The sequence below is a fragment of the Dicentrarchus labrax genome, unplaced genomic scaffold (genome assembly GCF_905237075.1).
Source record: "Dicentrarchus labrax unplaced genomic scaffold, dlabrax2021, whole genome shotgun sequence".
Lineage (NCBI taxonomy): Eukaryota > Metazoa > Chordata > Actinopteri > Moronidae > Dicentrarchus > Dicentrarchus labrax.
Genome location: NW_026136702.1, coordinates 11,425,588 through 11,441,685, shown reverse-complemented (window position 1 = coordinate 11,441,685; position 16,098 = coordinate 11,425,588). Strand labels below are relative to the sequence as shown.

The 16,098-nt window shown below is 41.9% G+C and overlaps 1 protein-coding gene across 3 annotated transcripts in view; it reads right to left on the bottom strand.

Moving 5' to 3' along the window:
• LOC127373882 (serine/threonine-protein kinase MARK1) overlaps window positions 1–15,282 on the bottom strand; it is a 28,612-nt gene extending 13,330 nt beyond the window's left edge. For 2 of the 3 annotated variants that reach the window (XM_051418748.1, XM_051418766.1), the window contains exons 1-3: window positions 14,963–15,282; window positions 11,869–12,069; window positions 5,825–5,878 (exon numbers count right to left, since the gene is read on the bottom strand). In XM_051418748.1, the coding sequence (XP_051274708.1) occupies window positions 5,825–5,878; window positions 11,869–12,069; window positions 14,963–15,013 (306 nt within the window). In that variant the 5' untranslated portion in view covers window positions 15,014–15,282. The remainder of the gene's footprint in view (window positions 1–5,824; window positions 5,879–11,868; window positions 12,070–14,962) is intronic. The other variant, XM_051418757.1, reaches the window with a different exon arrangement.
• Between the last annotated feature and the right edge of the window lie 816 nt (window positions 15,283–16,098).

The following is a 16,098-nucleotide window of genomic DNA, read 5'->3' as shown; positions in this document are numbered from 1 at the left end:
AGTACACTATAGTCTTCAGATTTTCAGTTTCTAGTTTTTTTATTTATTTATTTTTGTTTGTTAGTTCGTTTTGTGATTTTTATGTGTGATTTGTCTGATGTAACACTGCAGTTTCCCTTTGGGATTAATAATCTGTCTGTTTTTAACTAGACCTTTTAAAGGAATGTGCGTGCAGTTTTCATAGTTTGGCACCCTGTTTTTGTGCACAAAAATCTTCAATTCCCTAGTTGCTCAGAGTAGTGAGCTCCTCCTGTGTGGCAAGCCCTGCTCCATATTCATCAGCTGCTATGTTGGCCTGAGAGGTTCCCCCATGGTAACAACGTCAATTAGAGTGGAAACACACTGACACAATAACCAGAAGATGTCCTGCAGTACACACAAGAATAAACACACAAGTCACAGCCACAGTAAAGCATCCATCCATGCACGTGCTTTAACATGTGACACATCCGTCAAGACAGAACTTCTTCATAATTCTGAATGAGTGATGGTCTGAAGAGTCAGTGTTTTATCTCGACCTCTTATCTCTTCCTCTCTCTGCCTCTTTCTCTCTCGCTCTCTCTCTCTTGTTGACGTCATTGCCCTAAAGCTCCTCACATGGGAAGCACGCGTGCAGCCACTTGGAAACATAAAAATTAGAACAAATCTGAGAAGGGCGGTGGAAAATGATGACAACAAACACAGTGTTTGTCAATACAAGCTCAATAGGGATAGAGCCACCACGGAGGCTGACAGAAGATAATTAGTTTGGGATCTTTGATCCAGTCTAGTATTAATATCAATAATATCTACCGGCACAAAGGGGAGTCACAGCATGGCATAAAGCCCTTTTTAAGGTGGTTCTGGACATGGTGAGCGATTACTGAATATTTGGGCCAAGATCCTGTGAAGCAAAATTACCTTCTTTCAAACTAAAATTAATCAAAATGGTCGATTCAGATGATGAATTGAGACAGTGACTGAAAATGATTACAAGAATAGCTACAAAAAGAAAATGTGTATCACAAACATCAAAACACACCGCTTCCAATGCGCCTGAATCTCAGTAGTCTGTGCCAGTGACCTACATCCAGCCACCCAGGGGCGCCCAGGCTCCCAAACTAGCCTTAATTACAGCAGAGTCCCCATGCAGCAGGAGCAGAGCAGCAGATATCAGACTGGGAACACTTACAGGAACTGGCTGGACTATTTCAGTCACAGCAGCACAGCTGCTCATTCAACATGGAGATTATTGATAGGATGAGTAGCCTGGAAGCCTGGAAGCCCTCATCCCTCTAATGATTGTGTGCGTGCAGGTTCTTATGTGCACAAACAGTACTTCAGAACCGTATATCAGTAAATAACCACTGCTTGCTGCCTGTCAAAGAAAGACAGAGAGACAGAAAGACACAGACAGGCAGACAGAGGGATCGAAAGTGTCACTGACATTCAGACAAACTGTCCTGTTCTCGACTCCTGAGTTGCTGAAAATAACCCCAACAAGAAAAGACACATCTCTCTGTCTCCATCGCTCTCTTATTCAGTATCCACAACATAAAGGCACAACTTAGCAGCAGACTTTACTTTTGAACTCTCAATAAAACCCGCAATAGCACTGAAATCATATATTCATGTATATGTAAGAGCTGCATGTAAATACTTGCATCTCTTAACAGCAGTTTGTTTTATGATTCATCTCGGGCAACGTTGCTGCCTGTCCAATCACATTCCACTCATTTGAACAAGACCAAAGCTCCTCTAGCCCATGGGCTCGGCAGCATTTCATTGGCTAATGCAGAGTGGCAGGCGCAAGACAGACATAAACAACAGCCATTAAGAGAGCTTGACCCCACGGAGGGCATTTTGCAATTGGCAGAAATACATTAACAGAGTCAGAATATGTTGTTCAGAATGCTTTCTGACTGCTTTAAAAACAGTCAGATAGTAAGACTTAAGGTTAGCACAGTGGCTCTAAGCCACAAAAGAGATTTTAATTTTTAGAGAAGCTGCCACAATTTCTGTCGCTTCATTTACTGTCTTTACTCTCTGCAGCCCGTTTTGCATCATAAACCTTCTGTTTCCAAATCTGAATGTGTCTTCTACTGATCATATAGCCTTTAATATTTGGTTGATGCTGTTATTGTTGAAGCAATGAAAAAAAAAAACTCTTATTTACAGATTAGAAAGAGACCCAGAGTGATGGGATGGTGGGATAACAGCAGTGTTTGCTCAGTGAAAGAGGGGATTAACGGAGAGGCCTATTTTAGGTCTAAAATGCCTAAAAACCATGACAACGTCAACATCCCTGACCACAGATGACATGTGATGCATTTCCTGTGGCGGATCCAAGGAGGTGCTTTGGAAGCTCAGTTGACCTCATTTCCTGTTACACTGAAACCACCACAAAGTCACACCAGGGCAGAGAGCGCCAATGGGCCATAAAAGAACAGATCAGAGCTTCATTCTAACCTCATGACTCATCCAGGCTTCTGCTAACCTGTTTTTAAAATCAAATAATCGAAGGTAAACGCCAGACTGACAAAGATAAACTCAAGAAAATAAGATATAAAAACAGAAATATTAAGATCAACTCTGCAATGTGCTCTCTACTTGGAGATAAGTTAGAGGATACCAATGTTGGCATGTGTATGTGAGTGTTTATGGTACAGGAATGCATGCGTGTGTGTGAAATGTTGCAAAAACTGTGACGAAAAACTCTACAAGAAAACTGAAGTGCTGCCAGCTAGAGCCTTCTGTATAAAGCAAAGGATCTCCTGCGTATGGCTGTATATGTCATGCAGGCTTCTGTTTGTGTGTGTGTGTGTGTGTGTGTGTGTGTGTGTGTGTGTGTGTGTGTGTGTGTGTGTGTGTGTGTGTGTGTGTTTGTGTGTGTGTGTGTGCACGTGGCTGTATAGGATCCGCCAGAACGCTGGCTGTGCCTACAGTGCCAGATGGTGTGCCTGGCTCCTCTCGGGACCATAAAAAGAGAGATCAGTGGCATTTTTGACGGGCTAACATGAAAGAGTGGTCTTTAACAGCGAGCGAAGGAGTGATGTTACCAGATCAGACCTCTCAAACCTCACTCACCCACACTGTCAAACAAACCGGATCGCAAATAAAAAATAACACTGTAACACAAACAGTATACAGTGAACTATAAGCATGGCAGAGCAAGAGAAAGGAAACACCAGATTTTCAGATGAACCAGAGAGTTCTTCAGCCTCGGCTCTTCATGCATGTAAAAAGCCTGAGTCACTGAATCAATAATTATGCCAGTCTGTTGTTTATATCCGCCCCTAGAAATAGCCTGCTCAGCTTTACAGAACAACATTTTCAACCATGAAAGTGCACACTGTGGTATGATCAATTTATCGTCCAAGAGGCTGTGTTGCAGAACTACTGTGACTACTTTATGGATGCGGGAGGAGTGGAAAAAAATTAATTTTTGATGCCTTCTTAAATTTTACATCCAGTCATTGTGAAATGTTCTTGCTGCTTTCCCAGGGTAAGGGTCACAACAGAAACAGAGAAAGCAGAGCAGCTCAGACACCCTCAGGAAATGTAGTGAAATTCAGTCTAGACTTCTAAACACGAAGAATGCCTCCAACTAAACAAGCAGCCAAAGCAAAAATACTGAAATTACTGATGTCAGCGAGAGATGCTGACCAAAGTTGTAGACAATAACAAGACGGATTTTCCAATTTAAAGGGAAGATTTATTTTCTTCAAGATTTTAAATACTGAAATGAAGATTGCTGGAGGGTGAAATGATTCATGGTACTGCAGATCCCCATAGTCTGTTTGTTAAATTAGAGTGACGCTCAATTCTTGTCCTCTGGACCCATAGCTTGTTTTTTTGTTTATTCTAGCCATCCAATCTGAAAATCATTACCATTAACTGCAATGAACTGGCTAACCAGTGGCACTAAAACCCCAAACACCAGGAATGTAAACCACTGACAACGTTGATATTTTGTTTTGTTTTTCCAAGATATTATTTAGCCATTCCAAGAGTAATCGAGACAAGTAACTGTATTAAGGTGGATGTTCCCTTTAATGCATCCGTAGTAAAGCTTTCACAAGGATAACATAGGACGCTCTGAGTCAATGAGACAATCGATTCAATCCATGACTGCTGCATTACAAGACAAGCTTCTGCATTGCAGATGGCACTTCTGTATAGCATTACAGCAATCTATAGTACCCAGTAGAGGACATTAAAATATACACCTACATATAAGCACCATGCAGAGATACACAACTTTACACTCTGATACCGACACAAAACAAACCAAAGATTAACATATGAATGCACGTGTACACTGACGTCAATGTGCACACATGCTATTGCATCAATAATATTGTGTCCCTCATAAGAAGCTATAACATTTCTCCATATTGACCCTCTCAGGCCTACTGCAACTGACATCTGAAAGGCCCACTGAATAATTGATCAGAGAAATCCTGATTGGTCGGCAGTCTCACATGATACGTCTGCCCTGCCCATCACCAGGCAGCGGACAACCTGACCCATCGGGTATGTAACCACCCATGACCTACACAAAACCCGAATCTGTGAAGTCAGGCTCAAGTCATATTCAGAATCTTAATGCCACACACTCAAACACAGACACAGAGACAGACACAATGCCTCTAAACGTTCATTACCACACTGTGGGAGTGTGTGTCTATGTGTCTGCAGATTAGAAACCGCACAATAGGCTGTTTAACAAAAGAGCTTGCACAATGAAATTTATCTCAGTCAGATTAGATGAGTATGGAACTTAGAGCTTGAAATCCTTACAGCGTCTTCGCACTGATTGGCTGAAGAATTGCAGTCGGATCCCATTAAGATCCAAGTCAATTACAGATGGTTTTGTTCGTGGAGAACAATGGCAGAATTATATAGAAATGCCCCGATACTTGTTTCACAAATTTACCAGCAGGATTTGAGCCAAGAAGCAAATTTGCCATTTGTCCCTTTACAATTATACCCTGTTTGATTATCCTAGCCTTAATTTCTTGCAGTAACACTCACGGAGTTCACTCCCCTCAGACCAGTGTGGGATGGCAGACATTTTGGAAAGATAATTGTTGTTATTATTTTGTCATTAAGACTGCTTGCTGCAGCAATATTTATCACCCCGGCAACTTGCATAGAGATAGAGGCCACGAGGTCCATCAAAGACATCAACTGCCGTTTATGTAGGTGTGATGGTTATAATGGTCCATTATTATAATGAGTCACCAGGACAGTTGCTTGGTAATTTGTTTATCCTTTACAAAACATTCAAATTAAAAGAGCAGTGATGGTGAGCCATGCTGTGATAATGTCATGACCATGAAAAGAACTCCTGTCAGTCACCTGCACACCTGCATTGTTTTTAGACTCACAGTGGGTGATGCTTGCTCATACTATAGCTGCATCTTCCATGAGGGTTATGTATGTGTGTGTGTGTGTGTGTGTGTGTGTGTGTATTTAATCAGCAGAAAGAGCTGGATTTGGACTCAGTAATCAGGAAACAGTCCCAAACCCTTTGTTGTAATTGGTTATGACTGCTAGACAAGGGTAAGTGACAAATAGGCAGGAATGGGTATTTTTAGCTGCTCCTAACCACAAACCAACAGAGAGTCAAGAGTGGGATGGGGAGGGGGGGAGCTGGAGATTAAACAAGCCTTGTGGTCTCTCCTGACTACTTCTGATTACATTATGTAAAACAGCACATCCTGAGTTCAAAGAGCAAAGAAACAGAGTGGCAAAGAACTCAGGAATGACTAATGGAAAAGCCACGAGCACTGTAACCAAGACATTAATGTTACCATGTGGCCATAAAACAGCGACTCACCTTCTGTAGACTAGTGGGATTCAGCTGGGTTTTGTCTATAATCTTCACCGCCACCTACAGAGAGAAAAGACAGGAAAAACAAAGGCAGGAAAAGAAAGGAAGGGGGAGAGAGAGTGGGATATAGAGATAAAAGATAAGCGAGATGTCAAAACGACTTCTAGTTTTGTATTTGTGTTTGGGTTGTACAGTGAGAATTGTGTTGAATTTGAACTATCCTCATTAATTCACTATTCTGCCATGAGGCGGCTTTGTCCAAACATGTCACGGCTGAATTGGTGTATTCAATCTGAACACACCTTTAAGCTCTTCTATTCAGTCATTTGCAAAGAGATGGAGCTTTAGTGGGCAGAGATTAAAAGACAGAAATATGTATTTATACACGACGATGAAAGACCCATTATACACACACAGATGCTAACAGTGTATGTAAATGCATCTACAATCTCGTGGCAGACAGACAGAAAGGCTTAAGTAAACAATCCTTGTGTTAGTATAAATGACTCTGCAGGTCGGTGATCTACTGTTGGCTCGGCAGGTCTTGCTGGGCAGCAGCCTAAACCATCCATCTCAATAATAACCCCAAAGTGCACACTGAAACAGACCTGCTTCCCTCACTTTCTGAGAGCTCAGCAGCTTTCACAAAGCCACTCGCTGAGCCATACTGCAGACTCACCAGTAAGCCCATACATTGTGCTGTGATTGACGGAGCAACTTTACAATATAAAAGTAATTACATTGAAATAATACATATGGCCTTTTGTTGTTGCACAAAATGATTCAACAATAATTACACAGTTTTATAACACAGACTCAAGAATAGCTGAATAAATATGAACGTCATCAGTGCTGGCAGACTTGTTTGTGGTCTAACTAAAGGGCATTTACCACAAAAAATATCAGCCTAGCCAATGTTAGCTCTGAGGAAGGCCCAGGTTGGTTAGTTCAAACTACTTTGGAGTTGCATGGCTAATAGGCCTCAAGGGGAGTTTAGACTCTTCAGCTGTGTCCTCACAGATCATTTGACAGTGTTAAACACTTTACATGTTGGTGTTCATTCTCTGTTGTAGTGTTTGTTCAAGTGACGAGATGAGAGGAGGGGGAAAAATCTGATTCAGGCTGTTTTCCAGCCACACTACATAATGAGTCTTAACACAAGTATTGTAACATATAGTCCAAAACACCAGTATGCAATAAATGTTTTTGAGTGTGGTGTTGATGGGATGTTGTTCCATGATATCATTTTCCATAATGCTCACAATATCAAAGCTGATGCTAACCAGGTATAATGTTACCCATCTTAGTTTAGTATGTTAGCATGCTTGCTAACTAGCAACAAATACAAACTACACCTGAGGCTCATGGGAATGTAATTCAACATCTATGTTTACCTGCTGGTAGTCTTCTGCACATAGCAGTATATCTTTCCGTGCTACTGCCACCTGTTGCCACCGGTGGAATAGTGTGAAACCACTAACAGTATACAGTTTATAGCGGACATGTGCACTCTATGTAGTGGCCAGCAGGGGACAGCTCTATCCGCTGCAAAAGTCTGCATAGTATTGAGTCCTATGGGAAAATTTGCCTACTTCTTACTTGATTTATTAGCTTATCCAGTTGTGAACCTTTGTTGTGCGTTATCCCCCAATTCAGCCTCTCGACTTTTGTATATTGTATAAAAAAAGTATAAACTTGGTATTATACACTATGTTGGCAATTAACATACAGCACAAAGAACTACTGCACTGAACATGTTATACATATGAAAAATCAAGCTTACTTAAAACTTAACTGTACAAATACAATCATAAAATGTGTTTATTTATTAAATATGAAAGTATCAAGACCATACTCCAGGCCAGAGTAAACTTATGATTTATAACAACCCTGACGTCTGTCCCCTCTGTAGAAGGGAAAAAAGGGGGGAATTACCATTGGAGTTTAATAATACCATCAAAGCTTTAATTACAATTTATTATAACATTAATACTGTGACTCTGGCCTCATGGGAGCTTAATAAACATGCTTCAGTGGATGCAGACTGTGGCTCTAATCCCAAGCAGCCTGTTAAGGGGGGAACCAGAAAGGAAATGCTGAGTCACGATGGAGAGAATGCAGGTTATTCATCCCGAGCAGGGTTTCCCTAAGATCTACAGCACAAGTTGCTTGGACAAACCATGAAGCTAAACTCCATACTGACAGCAACCTGGTGGCAGTAAAAGGAACTGGGAGTCTAGCATGGTGGAGGGAAAGACTGCAGAGAGGAGTGTGTGGACACGCAGTACGCAGGTGGTGTCTATTTGCAGCCTGTCTTAGGTGGGCAGGTGCACAGACAGGCCTCACTCCCCTCCTCTCTGCTTCCTCCTGTCACGGACAAAACTCGGGTGGAGGCATGCGTGTGTGTGTGTGTGTGTGTGTGTACAGTTTGCCTGTGTGTCGATGTATGCCTGCAGGTGTTGGGAGCTGTCCTTGTGTGTCACTCTTTTGTTCCAACTTCCACTGTTCCCTTTGCATGAGTCAGAGATATTCATTGCATTTCCTTTACACTATACTGTATCAATATTTCCCTTTTTTGTTCTCAGATTTAGAGATTATATGAATGTTTGCATCACATGAAATGCCAGTGTTTGTGCGTGCATGTGTGTGTATGTTCTCTCTCTAATGGATCTGAGGGTGAATAATTCAGTCCCACAGTGACAGAAGGGCAACGTGCATCGCTGTTAATTATTCAGGGCATTTGTAACACACGGCCCATATGCTCTTCACCGTATGCAGGTCTTGTGATTGCACGCGCATGCAGAAACACGTACATGTGAAAATTCAGATAGAGGACATGGAGGGGAAACTTAGTCACAGCAGCACTTGTGTGCTGGAGAGCTTTTTGCATGTTCCTCTACACTTTTATTTCCCTCTGAGCTGTTTTTTTTCGCAAACCACAGGGTCATGATCTCTGCGCACTGAAGGGAACTACTTTATCAGAGTATAAAGTCATATCTCATGATACACAAAAAAGAAAGACAATACTGTTGCTAGGTTTGTAGCAGGGTTGGATGATATGTTTGAAATCACAATATTTATAAGAATATACATCAAATGTACAGGAATGTACATAATAAACACACATAAACTACTTCTGTATATAGTAACTCATAGTTAGCCATTCAACATTCCAGCATTCTTCACACTGCCATGGACTCTTGCAACACTTGTAGTACAGTTTATATAGAATCAAAGCCCATAGACAGTAACAATTTGATCTGTTCCTACCAGTACTTGACAACACGTTGTTTCTCTGATCCATATTGTTCATATTTTTTTGCACTTTGTTATTTTACTATTATTTCTATTTCTGTCTACTCTGTTCGTACAAAATCTATTGCATTTTTATTTTATCTGGAAGAGTGATACTTCTTTTCTGAGGTTGCTCCCTATTCTTCCCAGTTAAATGTTTTTTGTGGAGTTTTTTTTCTTTTTGAGATTGAAGGTCTAAAGATAGAATGTGTTGTAATTCTGTACAGAAGTCCTCAAAAGCAAATTATAAATAAAACTGTTTTGACTAGACATCACTTTTTAAATACTATCTATCAGTTTTCATACCTATTTGCCACATAACAGCTGTATGTTCATGTTTGTTTCTCTTTGTTTAGCTTTGTTGTCTGTGCTCAGCTGTATGTCTATATTTAGGCTCCTTTCAGTATGTTTGCTCTACTGTGTCTGATGCGCTACCTAAAACCGGAGTGAAATTCATGAAACGAGTAGTCGATTCATCGATTAGTTGATTGACAAAAAGATTAATGGGCAGTTATTCTGATTAGCAATTAATCTTTTAAGTAATTTGTCAATTTACCAAGCTTCCCATCGCTCCAAATCCTCAATTGTGAGAATTTGCTGTTTATCTCTGTTGTTTGTGATAATAAACTTAAAATCTTTATGTTTTTACATGTTGGTTGGACAAAACAAGAAATTTGACGGCATTACCTTGAGTTTAAGTTTTAATGGGTATTTTTCACTATTAATTGATAAAGTAATCAACGGATTCATTGATAAAGAAAATAATCATCATGTTTTGATAAACATATATATATATTACATATTTCATATTTTAACATGTTTCCCTAAATACTGCTTTAATTCACAATATGACAAATGTATGCAAAGTGAAATGTAAATAGTTAAACTGATTGTCAAAGCAATTAACTCCTCTGTTTCTTTTTATTAATTCTTTAAAATAATGACATGATGTCCATATAACTATCAGTATTTTTGATAATCAATCAATCGTTATATATCGTAATATATATTTTCATATTTTCTTTACTCCTCTATGACAGTAAACTGCATATCTTGGATTGTGGACAAAACAACATCACCTTGGGCTTTAACAAAATAGTGAACAACATTTTCTGGACCAAACAACTAATTGATTAATGAAGAATAATTTACAGATCAATTAGCAATGACAATAATTACAATACAATTTCACAGAAAACTGAATTAAATTGGTCAATAATAATGTATCATTGTCCCTCTCTAGTGGGTAGGACATGAGGGCATATGGTAGAGGCAAATGTTTCCATCAGTGCAGCTGAGCATGTGTGAGCATGTGTGTGCCCACATCCTGTAGTCACCCACCTCAGCAGATAGAGGACACTCTGTCACCTAGAAGTGACTGCTGCTCTGTCTCCACAAAGCTCTTTTTGATGTTTTTCTACAGTTAAACCTTTTTTTTTCATTTCAGCAGCAAGAAAAATCCTTGCTAGTAAGAGACTTGCTGGGCTCAAGCTAAGATATAGTCGCTTTTAGTGGGTCATGTTTTTTCCACCTGTTCTCTCTCTCACTGTGATCCATGTCTTTGCATTCTGATGAGCCAGCAAAGGCACTCAGACACACAAAGCAGCGCCTGACCTTCTCAGCAAACAGTGGGTTGCATACCCAATATGCCCGTTAAACATTAGCATTAAAGCGCACAGAATGGATCAAACTGTAGCTGGTTTGACCTGGGAGAATATGTATGCCCTCAACAGTCTTATATGACCATGAACATAATGAAAGTCAGAGGATTAAAGGATGCCAGTGGTTGAGAAACAGACATAAGAGGATATGTGAGGTGAATCAGTGAGTGTTATGGGTTCTGCTGAGTGAAAGACAGTGAACAGATCGCAGGTCATTGTTTTCTCCTCAGGGAAACAGGAGCTTTAATTACTGACACACCAAAGCAGGACGTCTATCACTCTGACAGGTCGGCAGGGTATGACTGTGTGTGTGTGTGTGTGTGTGTGTGTGTGTGTGTGTGTGTGTGTGGAGAGAGAGAGAGAGAGAGAGAGAGAGAGAGAGAGAGAGCAGCTAAAAGAAGGAGAGAGAGCTTGACCTGAACTGACTGGGAAAACTAACATGGTCACGTACAGTACTGAACAGGCCAAAAGACTGGGTTTAAGTTGGAGCAAATCAACATCTAATATACAAAATACCTGTTCAAGTAAAATTCTTCTGTGAAAGAGCTGATGGAGAAAATAAATATGTTACAATCTTTAGACTTTCCCAATGACAAATGGCTTAAATGAGAAATGATAGTTGAGATGAGCAAATGAGTGAAAAATACACAATACAATATTTTTAAGTGAGCATTACTGCCAGAGCTGAAAACATTAGTCAGTTAATAAATAAGTCAATTTATAGAATTAGAAGTAGAAATTCACTGATTCCAGCTTCTTAAAATATGAATTTTTGGATGGTTTCCTTAGTCTTTCTTGATAGTATGTTCAATATGTTTAGGTTTTAGGCTGTTGGTTGGATAAAACAAGTGATTATAATAGAGTACATACACTTGGGCTTTATTTGCTGACAATTTATAGATCAAACAATGTATCGATCAGTCAAGAAAATAATCAGCAGATTAACCAAAAATGAATGTAATAGTAAGCTGCAGCCCTAATTGTGAGCATGTAGTAATAAAAAAGTGAGGCTGACTTAGGTTTCTGGATGAAGAATGTATTGTATTTGGAAAAAACAATAATAAAATGATACATATGAATAAAAACTTGTCTCACCTCTCGTCCAGTCAGGACATGTCGTGCCAGTTTCACTTTGGCAAAATTCCCCTTCCCAATGGTCTTGAGGAGGCGGTAATTGCCAATATGGGGGTGCTCCTCTGTGGAGGTGAAAGAATTGCGGCATCGTGGCAGGCTGTGGCGACTCGCAGACTTTGTCGGGGGGACTGGGGGTTCAACAAAGCCGTCCACCGACGAGTGCTGCAGGAAAAAGCCACAGAGGTATATATCAGTAACCTCATTATTCCCTGACAGAAACTTTGATTTATATAGACACCAGTACTAAAGTACAACTGTTCTGCCTTTGGCACTTTGTGACTCCAAAAGGACCCTTCCTCTTGCTACAGTGGCTGCACACGTACAAACAATGCAGCAGAGTGCTGCAGTGGAGGTTCGTGTGTGTGCCAAAGCTGGGATATTCGCTGTGCAAACAGAGATGAACCCATTAACCTAGTCTCAGATCAAAGAAGGGGAACCGGTGTTCTATGTGTTTATATGTGCGTGAGCATATACTGTATAACTACACAGAAACACACAGTAGCACACAATGAGGAACTGAGTGGGAGAGAATCAGGTTCCCTCTTCTCCCTCTGTGACACTTTAACCTCTTAGACCTCATAAGCCACAAGACAAGATTCAACAAAAAAAAAGGGAACTCTTTTGACTTTGTGCTTGTGAGAATACCTATAAAATGTACAATGCAGAGTCAGGAGTTATAACAATGTTACTGGCTCCCTGGCCAAACCAGATAACAACAAGTGTCCCTGTGATATGGCATGTGAAGGTGAATTAGGAACAGCTTGCTATAAGTACAACGCTGGCACAGACTACGGGCAGTCTCTGCTGGTCTGTTTCCTCTCCTCCGCAACAGCTGCTGATGTCAGTCCAGGTCAGAGATCCCATGATCCTCTGCTCCTGAGCACCACGCCCAGCCAGAGAATAAAGCCTTGGTCTGGTTACCCAGGCTCCCCTGCTCCCGTTTCACTGGGGGAAACGCTACACCCTGCAGGGTGCGCATCACCTCAACTATGCTTCATCCTGACAGAGGGAGAGCCACACTGCAGGATTCAAACACTCCCCAGTGTCACAGTGTGTGTGTGTGTGTGTGTGTGTGTGTGTGTGTGTGTGTGTGTGTGTGTGTGTGTGTGTGTGGAGAGAGAGAGAGAGAGAGAGAGAGAGAGAGAGAGAGAGAGAGAGAGAAAGGGAGGTACAAAAAGAGAAAGGAAGGCAAGGAGAAATTTTGATTTGATGCCAGTGAAAGTCAGCATCCTTGTTTCTAATGCACCAAAACCCTCTTTTAAATCTCCACGACAGAGCAATCTGTGTAGCTCGGGCTCTCTTTCTTATATTTGCAGCTGATAAATATAAAGTGACCTTTCCAGCAACTTTAGATCAGACCTGTCATACAGTCAGTCCAACCTTCAGCCACACATGCACGTGCACACAAACACACAATCGGCCCAGCTGCAGAATTATGTACATTAACCGAGGGGCATTTGGACAGGCAAGTGAATTGAAGCACTAGTGCTTGATTAACACACAAAGTTTGTTTCAATTGCCCATCCATTAACTCCCAACCACTGACGTTATGTCTTCAGGGAGACCAGACATTAAAAAAAAACCCACACACCTGCAAATACACAAATACACACATGGAAATAAGAAAGCCAGGAGAGAGCTTCTTCTATTTTGCTGCACTAAAAGCCACTCATCTCTCTGAGTAATAAGCTGTTATGCAATGCAGTTCAGCTGCTAGTGGGCCCTGGGGCTGCCTGATGGAGTCCAACAGAGGCAGGCTAGGCTGGCTGGCTGGCTACAACCAGTGCTGCTGAGGCAGTGCTTTAATAGCTGCCTAGCAGTCTATGAGACCTAAAACAGCATTCGACTGTTACACAGTTACATTAGCACTGCTCTAAGTTGATGCATCACTGAACACTGACAGAGAACGACCGTGGAGCTGATATCCTCATGTGGAGTTAACGTTACGTTTGTTGAGTTACAGAACTTGGGGAAAATACATTTTCCAGATTTTCCAGAAGAATGCAGATACATGTGCTCTGAAATGGGGAGCCAATATGAAAACCAAACTACTAGATCTGGGAATTTAAAAGAGTGCTTCCAGCTATTTCCACTTGTAACACAGTAAAAAAAAAAAAAAAATACAAGGAGGCTTTAGTCTGTGCCTCGTCTTGTTTCCAGGAAAAATCAGACGAACCTAGATATGCCAGAGCCTGTCAGCATACATACAGCAGTCCTCATTTGGACTGATCCTATTCTCATTATCATGCTGTGCTCTGTGTGCGCGTGAGTGTATGCGCGTTCATGAACATTCCTTCACACACACACACACACACAGTGAATAACATGTCCTCCAGCGGGGTTTTAAAAGACGTTTTCTTTAGCCTGTTAATAAATACATGTCTGTCTGCTGCTTCACCTCATCAGTGTCGTGGCAGCAGAATGGTGAATAATAACACCCTCCTCCTCCTCCTCCTCTTCCACCACCTCCTCCTCCTCCTCCTCCTCAGCACTGAGCGTGCAGTTACAACAGGGCCCAATAGGTGATGGATGTCACATTGCGATGCTACCAAGCGTTGCCATTGAAAAGTAGGACAACATCCTCCCCCACCCTCCCTAAATATTGACGGTGTGGACTAGAAAATACCCCCCGAGTTGCACGAGAGGAGCAACACCGTTTTCCTCGCAGGCCAACGTTTTAATTCTTCAACATTAACATTCAAGCTTCGCATGTATCATTAAAGCCAGCATACTGACGCAGTGCGTTGTTGAGGGCTAGCCTTGTACAGAAAACTGGGGCAGACATAACCAAAAAAAAAACTGCACCTTTATTCTAGGTTATTCTAGGCTCCCTTGCTTTTATTCCCGTCAGAGGAAAGAGAGAAGAGGGGGGAAGAAAAGCCGGAGTGCTCATTGGTCGAGTCGCTCTGCAACACTCAAAAAGCGGTGCCATAAACCTGCCCCGACCAGTGCGCAAAATAACCAGATAACCCCCGGTCTTTTTTTCCTTTTTTTTGTTGTATTCCATCCCCCACGTCCGGTATCACACCGGCGTCCCTCGGTAACAAGCACTTACATTCTCGGTGTCACGCTCGTTCACCGTGGGCAATGGCGTTCTGGTCGACATCTTGTGTGCTTCGCAGGCCGCTCAGCGATGCAGCGGGCTGGGCAGAGCAGAGCAGACACGGCGCGGTCCGTCGGGGGGAGAGAGCGGTGCCTCTGTCCCCTCTCTACATCCCCTGTAAACACCGCAAACAGCGGCCCTTTTTTACCGCAGCATAGCGCGCACAGGGCCCAGCCGACGCGCCAGATTTTCTTATTGGCTTTGTGCACTTCCCTTCAGGTAGGCTAGTGGCAGACAGAAAAGGAGGAAAGAGAGAGAGAGAGAGAGAGAGAGGGAGGGGGGGGGCAGGCCAGGGAGATGAGTCGGTAGCGGACGGGTCTGCGCAGCGCATCTCAAACCTCCCACCAGGAAGGATGGAGGGATCTCTCTCTCTCTCTCTCTCTCTCTCTCTCTCTGTGTGTGTCTCTCTCTTTCTCTCTCATACACATACACTCCCTTTGTCTCCTCTTTACAGCTCATTATTCAAGTCACCAGAAAACAGTTAAGCACACAGTTGGAACAGTGTCCGTCAGATTTAGATCTAACTATAGGGCGTGTACAGCCTGCCAAACCGGTCCAAATTACCACTTATCGATGCCCTTATAGCCTGAATATAGCATATTAAGGACACATTAAGCTGGGTTTGTTGTATGGCTGAATTAAGGCTGGACCAATATAAGTAAAATGTTTCTTTTATTTGTGTTTTATTTGTAGCTCATTGATTTAGAACTACATGTGGTGTTTGAGTATGACAGTGTGCTAAAACACTGTCCAGAGAGAGAGGCCTAGTTCAAGGGTAAGGCCTGTGTCACACTGTAAACTGGACAGACTTTGCCATCTGTTGGACAACTGCAGCATTACACCCCTCATTGTCCTTCCAGTTATGGTTGATAATGCAACAGTTCATTTTCCTGAGTGAGCAGGGAACAAAACAAGAGCAACTATCTGCTGCTTTGTATTTCTCATCCATGAAATCATTACCTGGGGTTTTCTGGGTGTGGTGATGATGATATGACGTGTGCACGCATTTGTGCATGCGCAGTGTGGCCACTAGGTGTCAGGCTGCACCTGCAGTATGTTGCACATCTGCAGCGTTTTTCACATGTGGG